The 14,457-nt window shown below is 46.0% G+C and overlaps 2 protein-coding genes across 5 annotated transcripts in view; both read right to left on the minus strand.

Moving 5' to 3' along the window:
• Window positions 1-1,408, minus strand: part of CPSF1 (cleavage and polyadenylation specific factor 1) — a 42,425-nt gene extending 41,017 nt beyond the window's left edge. For 3 of the 4 annotated variants that reach the window (XM_042463797.1, XM_042463795.1, XM_042463798.1), the window contains exon 1: window positions 1,143-1,161. The gene's annotated coding sequence lies outside the window, so the exon portion shown is untranslated. Of the gene's footprint in view, window positions 1-1,142; window positions 1,162-1,311 lie in introns of those variants that run through there. The other variant, XM_042463796.1, reaches the window with a different exon arrangement.
• A 7,184-nt stretch (window positions 1,409-8,592) lies between these two features.
• The window catches only part of SLC39A4 (solute carrier family 39 member 4), a 34,566-nt gene continuing 28,701 nt past the window's right edge, over window positions 8,593-14,457 (minus strand). The window contains exons 10-12 of the mRNA XM_042465709.1: window positions 13,351-13,503; window positions 11,527-11,714; window positions 8,593-9,875 (exon numbers count right to left, since the gene is read on the minus strand). Of these exons, the coding sequence (XP_042321643.1) occupies window positions 9,747-9,875; window positions 11,527-11,714; window positions 13,351-13,503 (470 nt within the window). The 3' untranslated portion in view covers window positions 8,593-9,746. The remainder of the gene's footprint in view (window positions 9,876-11,526; window positions 11,715-13,350; window positions 13,504-14,457) is intronic.

Raw genomic sequence — 14,457 nt, forward strand, 5'->3', positions numbered from 1 at the left:
ATCCACGGATTGAAAATATTAGCAAACCGTGACTTTCCATTTTATAAAAGGGACACTATTTTGCTATGCCATTATATTTAATGGGACTTGAGTATCCATGGGTTTTCTTATCCACGGGGGTAGATAACAGCAGATAACAAGGACCCACTGTACTTTGCAATGGCAGCGGAGCTCTCTGACAGAGAAGGCTCAATGTCTCACAAACTACTGTTCCCAGAACGGGGGTTCTTTGATGGAGAGTTCCTGCATGGCAGAAGGGGTTGGACTGGATGGCCCTTTCTGGGGTCTCTGCAACCTCTATGATTCTAGGAGTTAAAAGCAGTGTCAAGCTGGATTATTTCTGCAGTGTGTTTTGGCACTCATGAGTCAAAGTCGACTCAAAGGCCATTAGCAACATGTCTGTGGAGAAAGTGGTGTGTTGTGAGCATCTCCCTGTATCATCTTTGACTGAAATTACATCTTCAATATGGTTTCAGTGTTTTTTGTTGTTCGTTGTTAGATGCCTCTGGGTCCTTTTCCAATTTATGGAGCCCCTCTTGTGGGGTGTTCTTGGCAAGATTTGTTCAGAGGAGGTTTGCCATTGCCTTCCTCTGAGGCTGAGAAAGTGTGACTTGACCAGGGTCAGCCAGTGGGTTTCGTGGCTGAGCTGGGAATCAAACCCTGGTCTCCAGAGGCACAGCCCAACACTCAAACCACTGTACCACTGGCTAATCCAAACCGGATGACACAGTACAGATGAGGGATTCTGGGAGTTGTAGTCCAAAAAGAAGTACTGTAGTCTGGGCTGGTGGTTTCTGGGAGTTGTAGTCCAAAGAGAATTGTAATTTGGGCAGAGTGATTTTAGAGTTTTCATCCAAGGAGGAGAGAGATACAGCCTGGGGATTCTGGGAGGTGTAGTCCAAGGAGGAGGGGGAGATGCACTCTGTTCTGGGCTGGAGGATTTGGGTAGTTATAGTCCACAGAGAGGGGAAAGGGAAAGAGAGAGAGAGAGAGATGCAGTCTGGGCTGTGGGATTCTGGGAGCTGTAGTCCACAGAGGGAGGGAGAGAGGGAGGGAAGATGGGAAAGAGAGAACTAGGCTAGTGGATTCTGGGAGTTGTATTCCAGAGAGAGAGAGAGAGAGAGAGAGAGAGAGAGATGCACCCTGGGCTGGAGGATTCTGGGAGTTGTAGTCCACAGACTCGGAGGAGGGAGAGGTGCAGCCTGGGCTGGGGAAGGTGGGCGCTGCAGTCCCTCCGGGGACTCTGTTTCCTGGGCCCCTGGGGTCCCTCCCCTTCAGCCCCGCTCCATCCCGCCGCCGCCGCCGGCTCACCTCCCGCGCCTCACCGCTCCGCTGCCGCTTCCGCCGGCTCCGCGGGTGCATCGCCGAAACCGCTCCGGCCGGAAACAGCTCCCGCCGCCGGAAGCATCGGCGCGGCCACAGAGAGGAGGCGCCTAGAGCGGCCTCCAAGGGGCAGAGCGAGTCCTCCGAGGGAGGGAGGGAAGACAGGGATGGGGCGGGCCTACGGAGGCCTACGGAGCGCCTGATTGGCCCAGACACAGGACAGGCGGGTTCCTCAGCCAATCAGGGGCGGGTTGGCCAAAATACCCCTGAGCATGGGCAGAGTTCCACAAAAGCAGTATATAAGATTTCTGTGTCATTCTCCAAACGATAAAAAATATGTTCTTTCTGGGTGTGTGTTTTAATGACTGTGGCTGGTGGTACTCCATGACAAGGCCAGGGTTCCTCTCCTAGGCCTCCTAGAAAACATTAAGGCTGCATCCACACTGGAGAAATAACCCAGTTTGGCACCGCTTTAACTCTTTTTCTGGCTCAAGGCTATGGAATTCTGGGAGTCGGAGTATGTTGTGGGGTCCAGAGAGGAGCTCTGCTTTGAGCCTTGAGCCAGGGCAGCTAAAGCGGTGCCAACCCAGATTATTTCTCCATTGTGGATCTGAATCCGAATCGATGGACCACTACATTTGCCCCAATGGCATTTTCCGCCATGTAATCACACCAACACAACCCACTTTATGGTTCCTATTCGCAAATGTATTGGTTCTATTTAAACCGATTCCTGAGGCAGATAACCCACTTGCAGTTCACATATTAGGAAACAAATCGGTTTAAATAGAATCAGTTCCTGCACAGGATGACATCCGTTTCCTGCTTTACTGCATGTCATAATAAACTGATTCCGAGCTGCATCCGGTTCATGTTTGCGCTGAAGAAGCGATTCATTTAAGATCGAATTGTGAAATCAGATCCGATTCGGTTCTGGTTCCCACTTGTGCAGATTCGACTTGGTTGAAAAATTCAAAACAGCCTGAATAGACTAGAAAGCTGGGCCAAAGCTAACAAAATGAAATTCAACAGGGATAAATGTAAGGTACTGACCTTAGGACGGAAAAATAAAATGCAGAGATATAGGATTATGGGGGACACCTGGCTGAACGAGAGACTTATTCGTGCGAAAGGGATCTAGGAGTCCTATAGACTACAATTGAACATGAGTGAACAGTGCGATGCAGCAGCTAAAAAGGCCAATGCAATTTTAGGCTGCATCAATAAAAGTGTAGTGTCTAGATCAAGAGAAGTAATAGTGCCACTGTATTCTGCTTTGGTCAGTTGAGAAACTGGAGCCATGTGTCCAAAGGAGGGCGACTAAAATAGTGAAGGGTCTGGAAACCATGAAGCCCTATGAGGAAAGAGTTAGGGAGCTGGGGGTGTTTAACCTGAAGAACAGAAGGTTAAGAGGTGATATGATAGCCCTGTTTAAACAATTGAAGGGATGTCATATTGAGGAGTGAGCAAGCTTGTTTTCTGCTGCTCCAGAGACTAGAATGCGGAACAATGGATGCAAACTGCAGGAAAAGATTAAACATTAGAAGGAACTTCCTGAGAGTAAGGGCTGTTCAACAGTGGAACACACACTCCTTCCTCGGAGTGTAATGGAGTCTCCTTCCTTGGAGGCCCTTAAACAGAGGCTGGATGGCTATTTGTCAAGGATGCTTTGACTAAAAGTTCCTTCATGGCAGAAAGGGGTTGGACTGGATGGCCCTTGCGGTCTCTTCCAACTCTATCATTCTATGAAAAGAAGTGAGGAAAAATCAGCATCAAAAAGACATGGGTTAAATGGGTCTAGAGCATGGTCCCTCTTTCAGAATCGATTCAGCGTTTCAATTCAAATGCTAACAAGGGTCATTTAAACCACTTCAAACTGATTGGCAAACTGGTTTAAAAAGCAGTGGGAATGAGGCCAAAGGATGCTGGCATGGAAAAGAATGGAACGCCTGTGTATGTTTGTGTGTATATACACACACACACATGTATTGTGTGTAGTGGAAGCGATTTACATGTTGATCTGTGTACTGTTCTGTTATTGAATGGCAAGGCCATTTGTTTAATCATCCATTTTCTGCTGGGAAACCTCCCTGATCCTGGGTGCTTTTCATTTGCATTTGCTGGGTCCTGATTTTGGTGTTTTTCAAGACTGGTAGCCAAACTTTGCTAACTTTAAGGGTTTCTTCTTTCCTGTCCAGGTGTTTGTGGATTTCAATGGCTTCCTTGTGCATTCTGACCTGGTTCAGAATTTCAGTGTTTTCAAGCCACATTTTATGCCCAGGAAGGTTTATAATGTACAAATACAGTACAAATGAAAACCACCCATGGCGAGGGGGCTTTCCCAGCAGAGAAGATCGACTTATAGTCGAGTATATACGGTATTTACAAACCTCCTTTTAAAGTGTATTTTTCACATGATTGTAATTATAGTGAAAGCTATGCAATTACCCCGCCTGCTGACCTGTGGTTTTAAGCCAAAAACCCATTATTAACTATCCCTTTCTTCCTTTCATGTTACCACTGTTTTCAGCTTGTTAGCTACTTTGGCTCAGGAAGCCACCTCCGTCATCTGGAAAGTTTCTGCCAAAAAGATAACTTCATCCTCTTGGTTAATGAGCAATTTACCTCTTCTGCAGAGTTTGTGCGTACAGTAATTAAAAAAAATAATTGGTCTGCTATCCTGTGGGGCTACTATAAAGTTTAAATCTCCTCTTACTAATTCCACTGACTAACCCATCATGCTGAATTAAAATATTAACTATTTCTCTCAGTCACCCAATGAGTTTCATGGCTGGGAACTGGACACCTTCATACCTGGTCTCCAGTCATGGTCCAACACTCCAACCACTACAAAAAACAGTACACCCGATTGCACATCCCTCCACCTTAGTCAGTGGTCACTCAGTTAAGGCCAGAGTAGAGGGATGCATCCAGCTATTTTCTTGTTGCTGCCAGAATGTCATCTGCAGAGAAGTCACAAGGATACTCAGCGGTCTCTGCCGGTTCCTATTGCAGTGGATCCAGCTACAGGGAACTGACTGGGTGCTGTTAGCCAAAGTACATTTTTCTGAATTTTGGTGTGTGTGTGTGTGTGTGTGTGTTATTCCACATGACTCCAGATGGACCCTGCCATGCAATCCGCCATAATCCCCAGAGCGAAGAGACATGTACACACTACACCCAGGTGAGGTCAGCCTAATGGGACCTTTTGGGAACAGTGCCCCTAGGACTAGCCCTGCAGGTACTTTCGAAGTTGTAAATGGGAACGATATTTATTTATTTATTTATTTCCCTCTTTTTTCCCAGGACTGGGGCTCATTGTCACCTCCATAATCAGAAGAATGGGTGCAGTGTCTCACCTGAAGATGAGCTGGCTAACGACTTAAGGCCCTTCCCATTTCCCTTGGATATTGCCAGACCAGATTGCCTTGCCCCATACAACCTAACACCTTTGCCCTGTGGCTAGTTTTAAAAACCCCTGGAAATCTCCCCTCATGTTCATGGGGACACTTTGTCACTACTCTCTGAATTAGCTCTGGCCCGGTCATTCACTCAGCATTTGCAAAATCATAGAATCATAGAATCATAGAATCGTAGAGTTGGAAGAATGACCGAGTCCCACAGCACCTCAACTAATTGGATCCCGAAGTAAGTCTTGGCTTGTGTAAGTATCTCTGCTAGATCTGCCTCCATCTATTCAAACCTCCTCCCTTATTTCCTGAGCCTTGTATGAATATGTGTATGTTAGTGCCTTGCTGTGTGATTTCCCCCTTAATAAAAACAATACTTTAATTAGAGAATTCTGCCTCTGCATCACTTCTTGGATCCATCAACTCCTCAGTACACAAGTGGCAGATGTTCTTGCGGGGTCTTTGTCGCCGACCCCCTCTCCATTTGAGCTAAGTAAAATTCCCTGACATAGGAGATTACCGCACTAAGGTAAAAGCGTTCCCCAATGCGTTCTCATGGGCGCGAGCCTGGAGCGTGATGAGAACCAGAACGCTAGTTTACCGCATGGCGGAACGCCGCTGTCGCCACCGGGCGTTCCCAATGTGTTCCCAATGTGTTCCCAATGTGTTCCAGGGAGGCCATTTCTGGGAAAGGTTTTGAAACTGCTCAAAAGATAATAATAAGGTGGCGCAGTGGTTAAATGCCTGTACTGCAGCCATTCACTCAAAACCACAAGGTTGCGAGTTCAAGACCAGCAAAAGGGCCCAAGCTCGACTCAGGCTTGCATCCTTCTGAGGAGGGAGCTAAAATGAGTACGCAGACTGTTGGGAGCAAATGAGCTTACTTGCTAATTACCTTACTTGCTGTTCACCGCTTTGATCTTTGGAATAGCGGTATATAAATAAAACAAATTATTATTATTATTATTATTAACAACAACAACAATAATAATATGTATTTGTACTGTCTGTTGTTACCGAGTATGGATTTATATTAAGTTTTGGGTGCCATGCGATCTGAAGCCATGGCCCCTGACTGACTCCACAGCAAGCCGCCATTATCCCAAAGGCGAGCAGCCAGCTGCCCTGCCAAGGCATGGGCTCAGGGAAAAGGTAGAATTAAACCAAGTTTCAGAGGAAGTCTTTGGGAGTTGCAAAACCGGATTTGCAGAAACCTACATAGAGGAAGACAATAGCGATGACTCCCTCCTTAATGAGCTAGTGATCAACTTAACGGCTCAGCCATCTAGATACTGTATTTGTCTCCTGAATAAATGGCAGACCTATGCTTTGTGTATCCATTGTGTAAATTTCAGCTTAGACAAAGATAAGTCATCAAGCCTTTTGTCCGCCAGGTTGCCATAGCCTGAAGTTATGTTTAGAAGCATATAAGGACCCCACTTTTCGCCCTTCAGTGGGCTTGTGTTGAGCTTCCAGCTCCAAGCCTGAGTTCCTAGAGCATCTTGCTCTACTGAAATCACTTGAGCAAAGCCAAGCTCACTGTCATTCGGGCCTCTTGTTAGCTTTGCCCGCCAGAACTCAGCTCTTAAGCCACTGCGGCCGCTCTTTCCCTTCCCCTTCCCACGGCCATGATCTCATCTCATCCGGTTCCTTGGAGAAGACGTCTAAGGTAAATATTCCCAACGGTGCCTCTCTCTTCCTTCCTTTACTCCCCGAACTCACCCCTCCTTTGCTATAGTATTGAATGTGTGTGTGATCCCTTTTGTTGTGTGGCTTTAATAAATAATTGCACCTCATTGGCATTCTAGTTTCTTTCTCTTAGGGGTGGACTAGGTGACCTCTGGTATACACTAAGGGACAATATCCCGTGCGTGCGTTGTTAGGACACGCCTCTCATAATATTTGAGCTAATTAAAATTCCCCTAATTCGATCCTTCCTAACACTGTGCAACACAACCAGGGCAGCTGACATGTTAAAAATACAATCAAATCCCAACAATCCAGCTATGTGATACACAAGCATCTCCCAATGCAGGACCTGGGCCCTCATTTATAAATAGCTGGTCTATCGATCTTTGATCACTCACAGTGAGTTGGAAATGGTCATCGGATCCAATCTCCTGCTCAGTGTAGGACCTCCAGCTAAACTTAACAATGATTCCCAAACTCTGGTCCTCTGGGTATTTTGGATTTCAGCTCCCAGAAGCCTTGGCCATCTTGGCCTATGGCCTGGGTTTTTGGAAGCCTAAGACCAAAACACCTGGAAGGCCAGAGTTTAAAAATCACTGAGAGCATCCCCATCATAGAGCTGTCCAGCCTCTTTCTGGATTTCAATTGAACATTCGAAGGAACATCTTGATGGGAAGATCTGCCCAGCAATGGGACTAATGATCTGGAGAGATAGTGGAGTCTCTTTCTCTGGTCATTAGTTCCATTGCTGGGCAGATCTTCCCATCAAGATGTTCCTTCGAATGTTCAACTGAAATCCACCCTTCTGTGACTTCAAACCATTAGACCTGGTCCTACTGTCTGGGGCAGCAAAGAACCAGCCTGCCCCCTTCTCCCTCTGGCAGCCCTTTAGAGAAACCAAGAGGGCAACCATGTCATCCCTCAGTCTTGCCTTCATCAAGCTGAATGTGCCCAGCACTTTCAACCTTTATTCATATATTTTGTTCTCCGTATCTCTTATCATTCTAAACCTGCTACAACTTGTCTATATCCTTCTTAAAATGAGACACCCAGAACTAGACACAGTACTCCAAATGAAGCCTGACCTGTGCCAAATATAGTAGAACTATTACTTCCCTCAACGTGGAAACTATGCTTCTATTAATACAGGTTAAAATAGCATTTGCTTTCTTTGCTGCAGCATCACGCTACTGGCTCGTGTTCAACTTACAATCAACCCCCCCAAGCCAGTTAATTTCTGCCCAGTTTATCTAGGTTTGCTTTGGTTGTGTCTTCCTCTATGCCAAAGTGGGGCTGGAATTGATGACCCCTGAAGTCTCTTCCAAGTCTAGGATTCTACTAGTCCTTTGCATTCTGTTCCTTTATTCCAATCTGTTAGCCACCTGTCCAAATGAAAGATCTAAATGAAACTCCTCCTCCTCCTCCTCTTCTTCCCACAAAATCCAAAATGGATTCTCCCGGGCCGGGGGCCTCTGCTGAGACCCTCCCCTGATCCAAAAAGTACAGGCAAAACCAGGAATTAAATGTTTTAAAATCCATATATTTTATTTGCCACAACAATGCAATCAAATGATGCAATCAAATCCCCACAAAGGAGTTGCAGAAGTTACTTCCGGACTCCTCTGTCTGCCCAGACTTCATGAGCTGCATCTGCAGGCAAGAATTAATGCAGTTTGATACTGCTTTTTCTACCATGGTTCAATGCTAGGATTCGTAATTTTTTGAGACATTTAGCTTTTTCTGTCAGAGAGCTCTGGTGCCACAACAAACTACAAATCCCGGGATGATAATGATAATGATGATGATGATGATGATGATGATGATGATGATGATAGCAGTTTGATCCCATGTTTACTGCCATGTGTTGCATGTGTTGTGTGAATTCAAGTCATTTTCCAGCAATGGAGGTAGAAACATCCTATATAACATGGAAAAAGACTAATGTTATAGGATATTCCCACCTACATCACTGAAAACAAACATCTCACAGGTAATCCTTTCCCAACTTATGGCAACCCTATCATGGGGTTTGCTTGGCAAGATTTGTTCAGAGGAGGTTTGCATTGCCCTCCCCTGAGGCTGAGAGAGTGTGATTTGCCCAAGGTCACCCAGTGGGTTTCCATGACCAAGTGCAAATCGAACCCTGGTCTCCAGAGTTGGAGTCCAGCATTCAAACCACTATGCCACGCTGGCTCTCCTGGTGCCACAACAAACCACAAATCCCCAAGTTCCATAGGATGGAGCCATGGCACTTAAAACGGTGTCAAACTGCGTTAATTCTGCAGTGTGGCAGTGGTCTAGGAAAAAGAGTCCCTGCAATGGCAGGCAAGGTAGGAGATGGGGAAGATGAGAGGCTATTGAAGCACAAAGCCCTGGCCAGGCTCAAGGGCACTACCATTTGGCAAGAGGCTACCCTGGCCTTGGAAGAAGGGGATTTGTGAAGTGCGTTTTGCCACCAGTCCTTGTGTGCCGAGGTTCCTGGAGAAGGAGTGTGCATGTGAAACGAGCCATAATAAATACAATAAATAAATGCAGTGGGGAGGAGAGAGCATGGATGTAGGGGTGTCTATGCCCAGGTCCTTCTCCTGCCCTCACAGCAAGGGGGAAGAATCCCAGGGCAAGGGGGCTGTCTTGAAAAGTGCCGGTGTGTGTATTTTTCTTATTTGTTTGACTTGGTGAAGGGCATGTTGTTGTTGTGGGCCTCCAAGTTGTTTCCAACTTATGGCGATCCTAAGGTGAACCTGTCATGGGGTTTTCTTGGTAAGTTTTTTCAGACAATGTTTGCCATTGCCCTCCTCTGAGGCTGAGAGAGTATGACTTGGCCAAGATGACCCAGTGGGTTTGCATGGCCAAACCCTCAAACCACTATGCCATGCTGGCTCTCATGGGAAGGGCATAGTTTGTGCCAATGTGCTGATGTTCAATGCTCGATGCTTAATGGCATCACCAAGGTCTGCCCCTTGTAACACCACTGTCCACTTTCTGTGCCATAACAATAAGGTGGTTTTGAAGCCAAAGTCTCAGGGAAGTGGGAGAGTCTGGACCTGCCAACCTCACATGGGCATCGTCCAAGGTATGTGCTGTGTGTGCGTTTGGGGGCATGTGTCCCACATCTCCAATGCCCACATCTGGTACCCAGGTTTGCAATACAGTCTTAATCTGCCTCTCCCAATGTGACCACACTCCTTTTCTCCAGTCTCCAATGAAGTGCAGCCCTGACTTTGCAACACCCGAAAGTGGGTTACAAGGGATCTTGCCTCCTAGGCCAGAAAAAAGTGCTAAGGGTGGTGCACGGTCAGTCAGTATTTTTGGGAAGAGGCATGTTCAGACGACGATATTCTCCTCAAAAAGTGAGAGCAGGAGAAGGATGGCCCAGCCAGCCAAGAGGCCAATATTTTGCAGAGCAAATAGTAGCCAAGGTCGCTTGTCCTTTGCATTCATCAAAGCCGGGAGCTGCAAAAGGAGAAGAAGAGTACGAAGGGGTTAATAGCTACAGATAAAAATCATTATCCCACAAATCTAGCCCTGGAGAGAACCTCCTGGATCTCCTAAACAGGAAAAAAGGAAGAGGAGGAAATGGAATCTAGCAGCACCTTGAAGATTAACTGATGTATATTTTAGCATGAGTTTTTTGTGGATATCAACCGACTTCTATAGATGCATTGAAGAATAAGAATCTTCAGTGTCCTTGTTTCAAACTTAATGCCTTTTCCAGGGAATTTCCCCCTACTGTTGCTGAATTTGCCTGCAGGTTTACTTTTTGTGAGACTGTCTTTTAAGGTTATTTGTAATGGGGTGAGCAAAAGTTTGGTCCCCAAGGCTGTTTTGACACCCTCCAGCTTTCCCAGTTTAGTAAGGACACACACAACCCCACTTTTTCAGCTGCTTTTAAAATGGCCCTGTTTCTCTCTCCTCCCCCTACTTTCCTCCTTTGTTCTCAGCTGGTTTCAGTTACTACAAACTGAGTTAAAGTGCAAGGTTTGCACTCAGTTAACTCAGAGTCTTGCTCTTCTCAGTCAGCAAATTTGGGTGTTGTTTCTCCCCTGTACTTTTTCAAGCTTTCCCAAATTCAGTACATACATTTCAGGGTTTCTGTTTTTAAAATAGTTGTCTCTAGTGTTTTTCTGCATTGATAACTTCTCTTCTCTTGTTGCATGGCTGCACCCTTTTAACCACTCTGATGCCGCTTGGCCATATATGTCCCAGTTTTGTAAAATGCTGGTGGGTTTTTGTTTTTGCAGTCTTTGATACCCACCAACTCCACAGCCCTTTGCCCACCCAAAAGAAGTCACATTGCCTCTTCTAGAAGTCTCTGGGACAGTCATTTATCTTTTAAATAGGAGCCTAGGAACCCTATATGACTTGCAATTACATTATGCCACTTTACATATACCTGGCTATGTAGGAGATGTGCTAAGAAACCCTTTACTGAATTGCAAAGGTGTGCAACGGGACACTGGCAAGAGTGCTCATTGTGTTTTGGTGTCCAATGTGCATTGGTACCCAATGAGCAGCAATGCTGAAAGTGTGGTATATGGCTATACATTCATCCTTCCATATTCGTGGGGGTTAGGAGCAAAGGACCCATGCAAATATGGAAAAATTGTAAATAACTCCTCCCCCCCACGAGGGCCGCACAGGTCCCCTCCGAACCCCTGCCATGCCTGGATCACCTGATGCAGACATGGCAGGAGTGGAGAAAGACCCCTGCCATGCTTGGATTGGGTGATCCAGGCATGGCAGGGATCCGGAGGGTACCCGTGGGGGTCTTTCTCCCCCCTGCCATGCCTGGATCACCCAACCCAGGCACCGGAGGGGAGCTGAAGGAGCCACTGGAGCTCTCTCCTGACCCCTCCAATGCCTGGATCAACTGTTCCAGGCATGTGAGGGGTCAGGAGAGACCTCACGAATAATCAAATTCACGTATTCCAGGTTCCCGCATTAGGAGGGACAACTGTAATTTAAATCTGTTGAAACAGTGGAACATCAGAAAACAAGCCATTCCACTTTTCAACCGATTCCACTTTTCGACAGTCCTTCAGTCCCTAACCCAGCTGAAAAGTAGGGGCTTCCAGTACAATTCTGCCTGTCCTCCATGACTCACCATATCGCACAGGGCCACGTAAAGGAAGAGTCCGGTGGCCACGGTGAAGATCCACGCCTCAAATTCTTCCCCGGTGCTGACGGAGAGGGCGATGTAAAGGCCGATGAAGGCCGTGAGGGCGCTCACAAAGTTCAGGAACAAAGCCCGCTTGACGCTCAGGCCGGCATGAAGCAGAGCAGCAAAGTCCCCTGGAAAGAGACGAGAAGAGCAAAATAAGGGATGTGGGGTTCAGTGGTCAGGCCTTGTCCCTCCACACATACACAACATCCCACACAAGAGCAGAAGAAGAGCTGATTCACTGGATTTGAGCAAAGCCCTAACTCAGTGGTGGGAATCGTGCAACTATCCAAATATTTTGCGGCTGCAACTCTCAGCAGCCCTGTATGCTAGCACCATCCATGGTGCACCCCAGTGCAGTGAGATCTGGAGGACCAAAGGATTCCCATCTATGAAGTAAACTAGCATCTTTCCCCTCCATAAGGGCCAATGAGCTGCCTCATGAAAACCCAGAAGCAAGGCAAGGGTTCATTAGGACCTTCCCCGAAACTTATAATTAGAGGGAGACCCTGGACTAATTACGAATCAGCCCAGGTGCAGCTGTCTCAGGCAGCAAAGGAGAAAGGAGAAGGAGAGGAAAAGCAGTTGGGAAGTGCAGGAAGACAAGCCCACCCTGCCTCCAAGTACATTGGAAAATGTACTTCTTGGATTACAATCCCCAGAATCCCCAGCAGTCATGCTTACTTGGGGATTGGGGGACATGTTGTCCCCAAAAAGTACCATGTATATTCGACTATAAGCTGACCTCATATATAAGTCAAGGACAAATTTGGGGGCCAAAATTATGGATTTTGCTATTGACGGTAAAATTTAGGGGCATAGAGCAAAGGATCTAAAGGATGAAGCAAAGAAAACAATGTCATAGAACTTACAAAATTCCAGCAGACAGACATAACTCTTTGTTATTAAAACTAGACTGATGAGAGAGTAGAGGGGGTTGGTGCTTCACATATTATACTCTTGCTTTTCACCAGGAGATAGTTCCTTCTTTTAAATAAGAGTTAAGATACAGTACATAAATTGACCCATGGATAAGTCGACTCAGGTTTTTTTTGGTCAACTTTTGACCTAAATTTCTAGGCTTATACATGCGTATATAAAATCTTTACACAACAATACAATACAACAAATTACAGCATTTACAGTACAGTATTACATTTGTTATGACTACACGTCCCGGAATCCTCCACTGAGTGTGGATTGTGGGAGCTGCCATCCAAAAAGCACCTTTTCAAAGATAACTAAGGTACAGGCAGAGCTGTGGAGAAATTACTGTATATACTCATGTATAAGTCTGGAAATTTTAGTCAAAAAATTGACCCCAAAAAGCTTGGTCACCGTATCCATGGGTCAATGTAAGTACTGTATTTTAACTCTTTCCTGTCTCTGAGTAGAGTGGCAAAAGGTAAGAGCTTAGTCCATCCCAGGAGCAACCAATAGAAGCACCAACCCCACCTACTCTTCCCACTTGCTGCTTCTGGCCTTTTTGAATGCTTTGGTGGAAAAATGGCAGTGGTGGCACCTCTCTGGTGCTTCCTCCCAAAGGAGTGCTGAGATGAATCAGGATTAGAAGCATCTGAATAAGACATTTATGTATGAAGATAGTAAACTTCATCCTTTACATCCTTTGCTACATGCCCCTACATTTTATCCTCAATGTATTGTATCAAAATCCATAATTTTGGCCCCAAAGCTTGCCCTCGACTTCTACATGAGGTCAACTTATAGTCGAGTACTGTATATATGGTAAATACCCGCAGGCCTCACCTAGCTCATGGGGCAACTCATGGCACAAGACTGCCAGCGAGGTGGCCAGCCCCGTCTTCCAGGAGGAGGAGAAGGCGGCCCCAATGGCCAGTCCGTCGGCAAAGTTGTGGATGGCATCTCCAATGGTGATCATGTATGGCAGCATCCGGAGTTCTGTAGAGAGACAAAGGAAAGAGGGTACAAATAGCAAAGAATCCATCCATGACATGGTATTTCTAGTTTCTATGCATGGACCGTGAAGAAAGATGACAGAGTAGAAGGAATAAATAAAATACTAATTAAAACTTTTATTTTTATCCCACTTTTCTGTGACAAGACAATCAATGCGGCTCACGACACATTAAAATCCGCATTCACAACATTGGGTCCCAAATTCCCCCCCTTAAAACAGGATTAAACATGTTACAATTGAAATATCTATTAAAACAGAATTTTTAAAAATATATATAACGAGGACAGAGCGGTGGGCTAATACATGATGTGAGGGGCAGTCATTCTGTGGCCGGGCACTTTTTATTCAGGAAAGGCCTGTCGGAAGGAAAACATCAGCTCATTGGTGCTGGAGTTCTATGGACACCATGCATGGATCACCCAAAAGGAAAGTACGGCCAGCCCTCCTTATCCACGGATTTTTTTATCCACAAACTCAAGCATCCATGGTTTGAAAATATTCCAAAAAAGGATAAATCCCAAATAGGCAAACCTTGATTTTGCCATTTTATATAAGGGACATCATTTTGCTATGCCATTGTATTGAATGGGAGTTGAGCATCCACGGATTTTGTTATCCATGGGGGATCCTGGAACCAAACCCTGGTGGATAACAAGGACCCACTGTAAATGGGTCCAAGAGCAAACCAAGCCTGAACTTTCCCTAGAAGTCAAAATGACTAAACTGAGGCTGTCATGCTTTGGACACATCATGAGATGAAGTAACTCATTGGAAATGACGATGATGCTGGGGAAAGTGGCAGGGGCATCATTGAGTTTGGTGTCACATGGCGGAGGTGTCCAGAAAGGCCTGTCGGGATGGCGGTGGTCAATTGCCCCATCTGCCCTTCCTTCCTTCCTTCCTTCCTTCCTTCCTTCCTTCCTTCCTTCCTTCCT

The sequence above is a fragment of the Sceloporus undulatus genome, chromosome 4 (genome assembly GCF_019175285.1).
Source record: "Sceloporus undulatus isolate JIND9_A2432 ecotype Alabama chromosome 4, SceUnd_v1.1, whole genome shotgun sequence".
Taxonomy (NCBI): Eukaryota; Metazoa; Chordata; class Lepidosauria; order Squamata; family Phrynosomatidae; genus Sceloporus; species Sceloporus undulatus.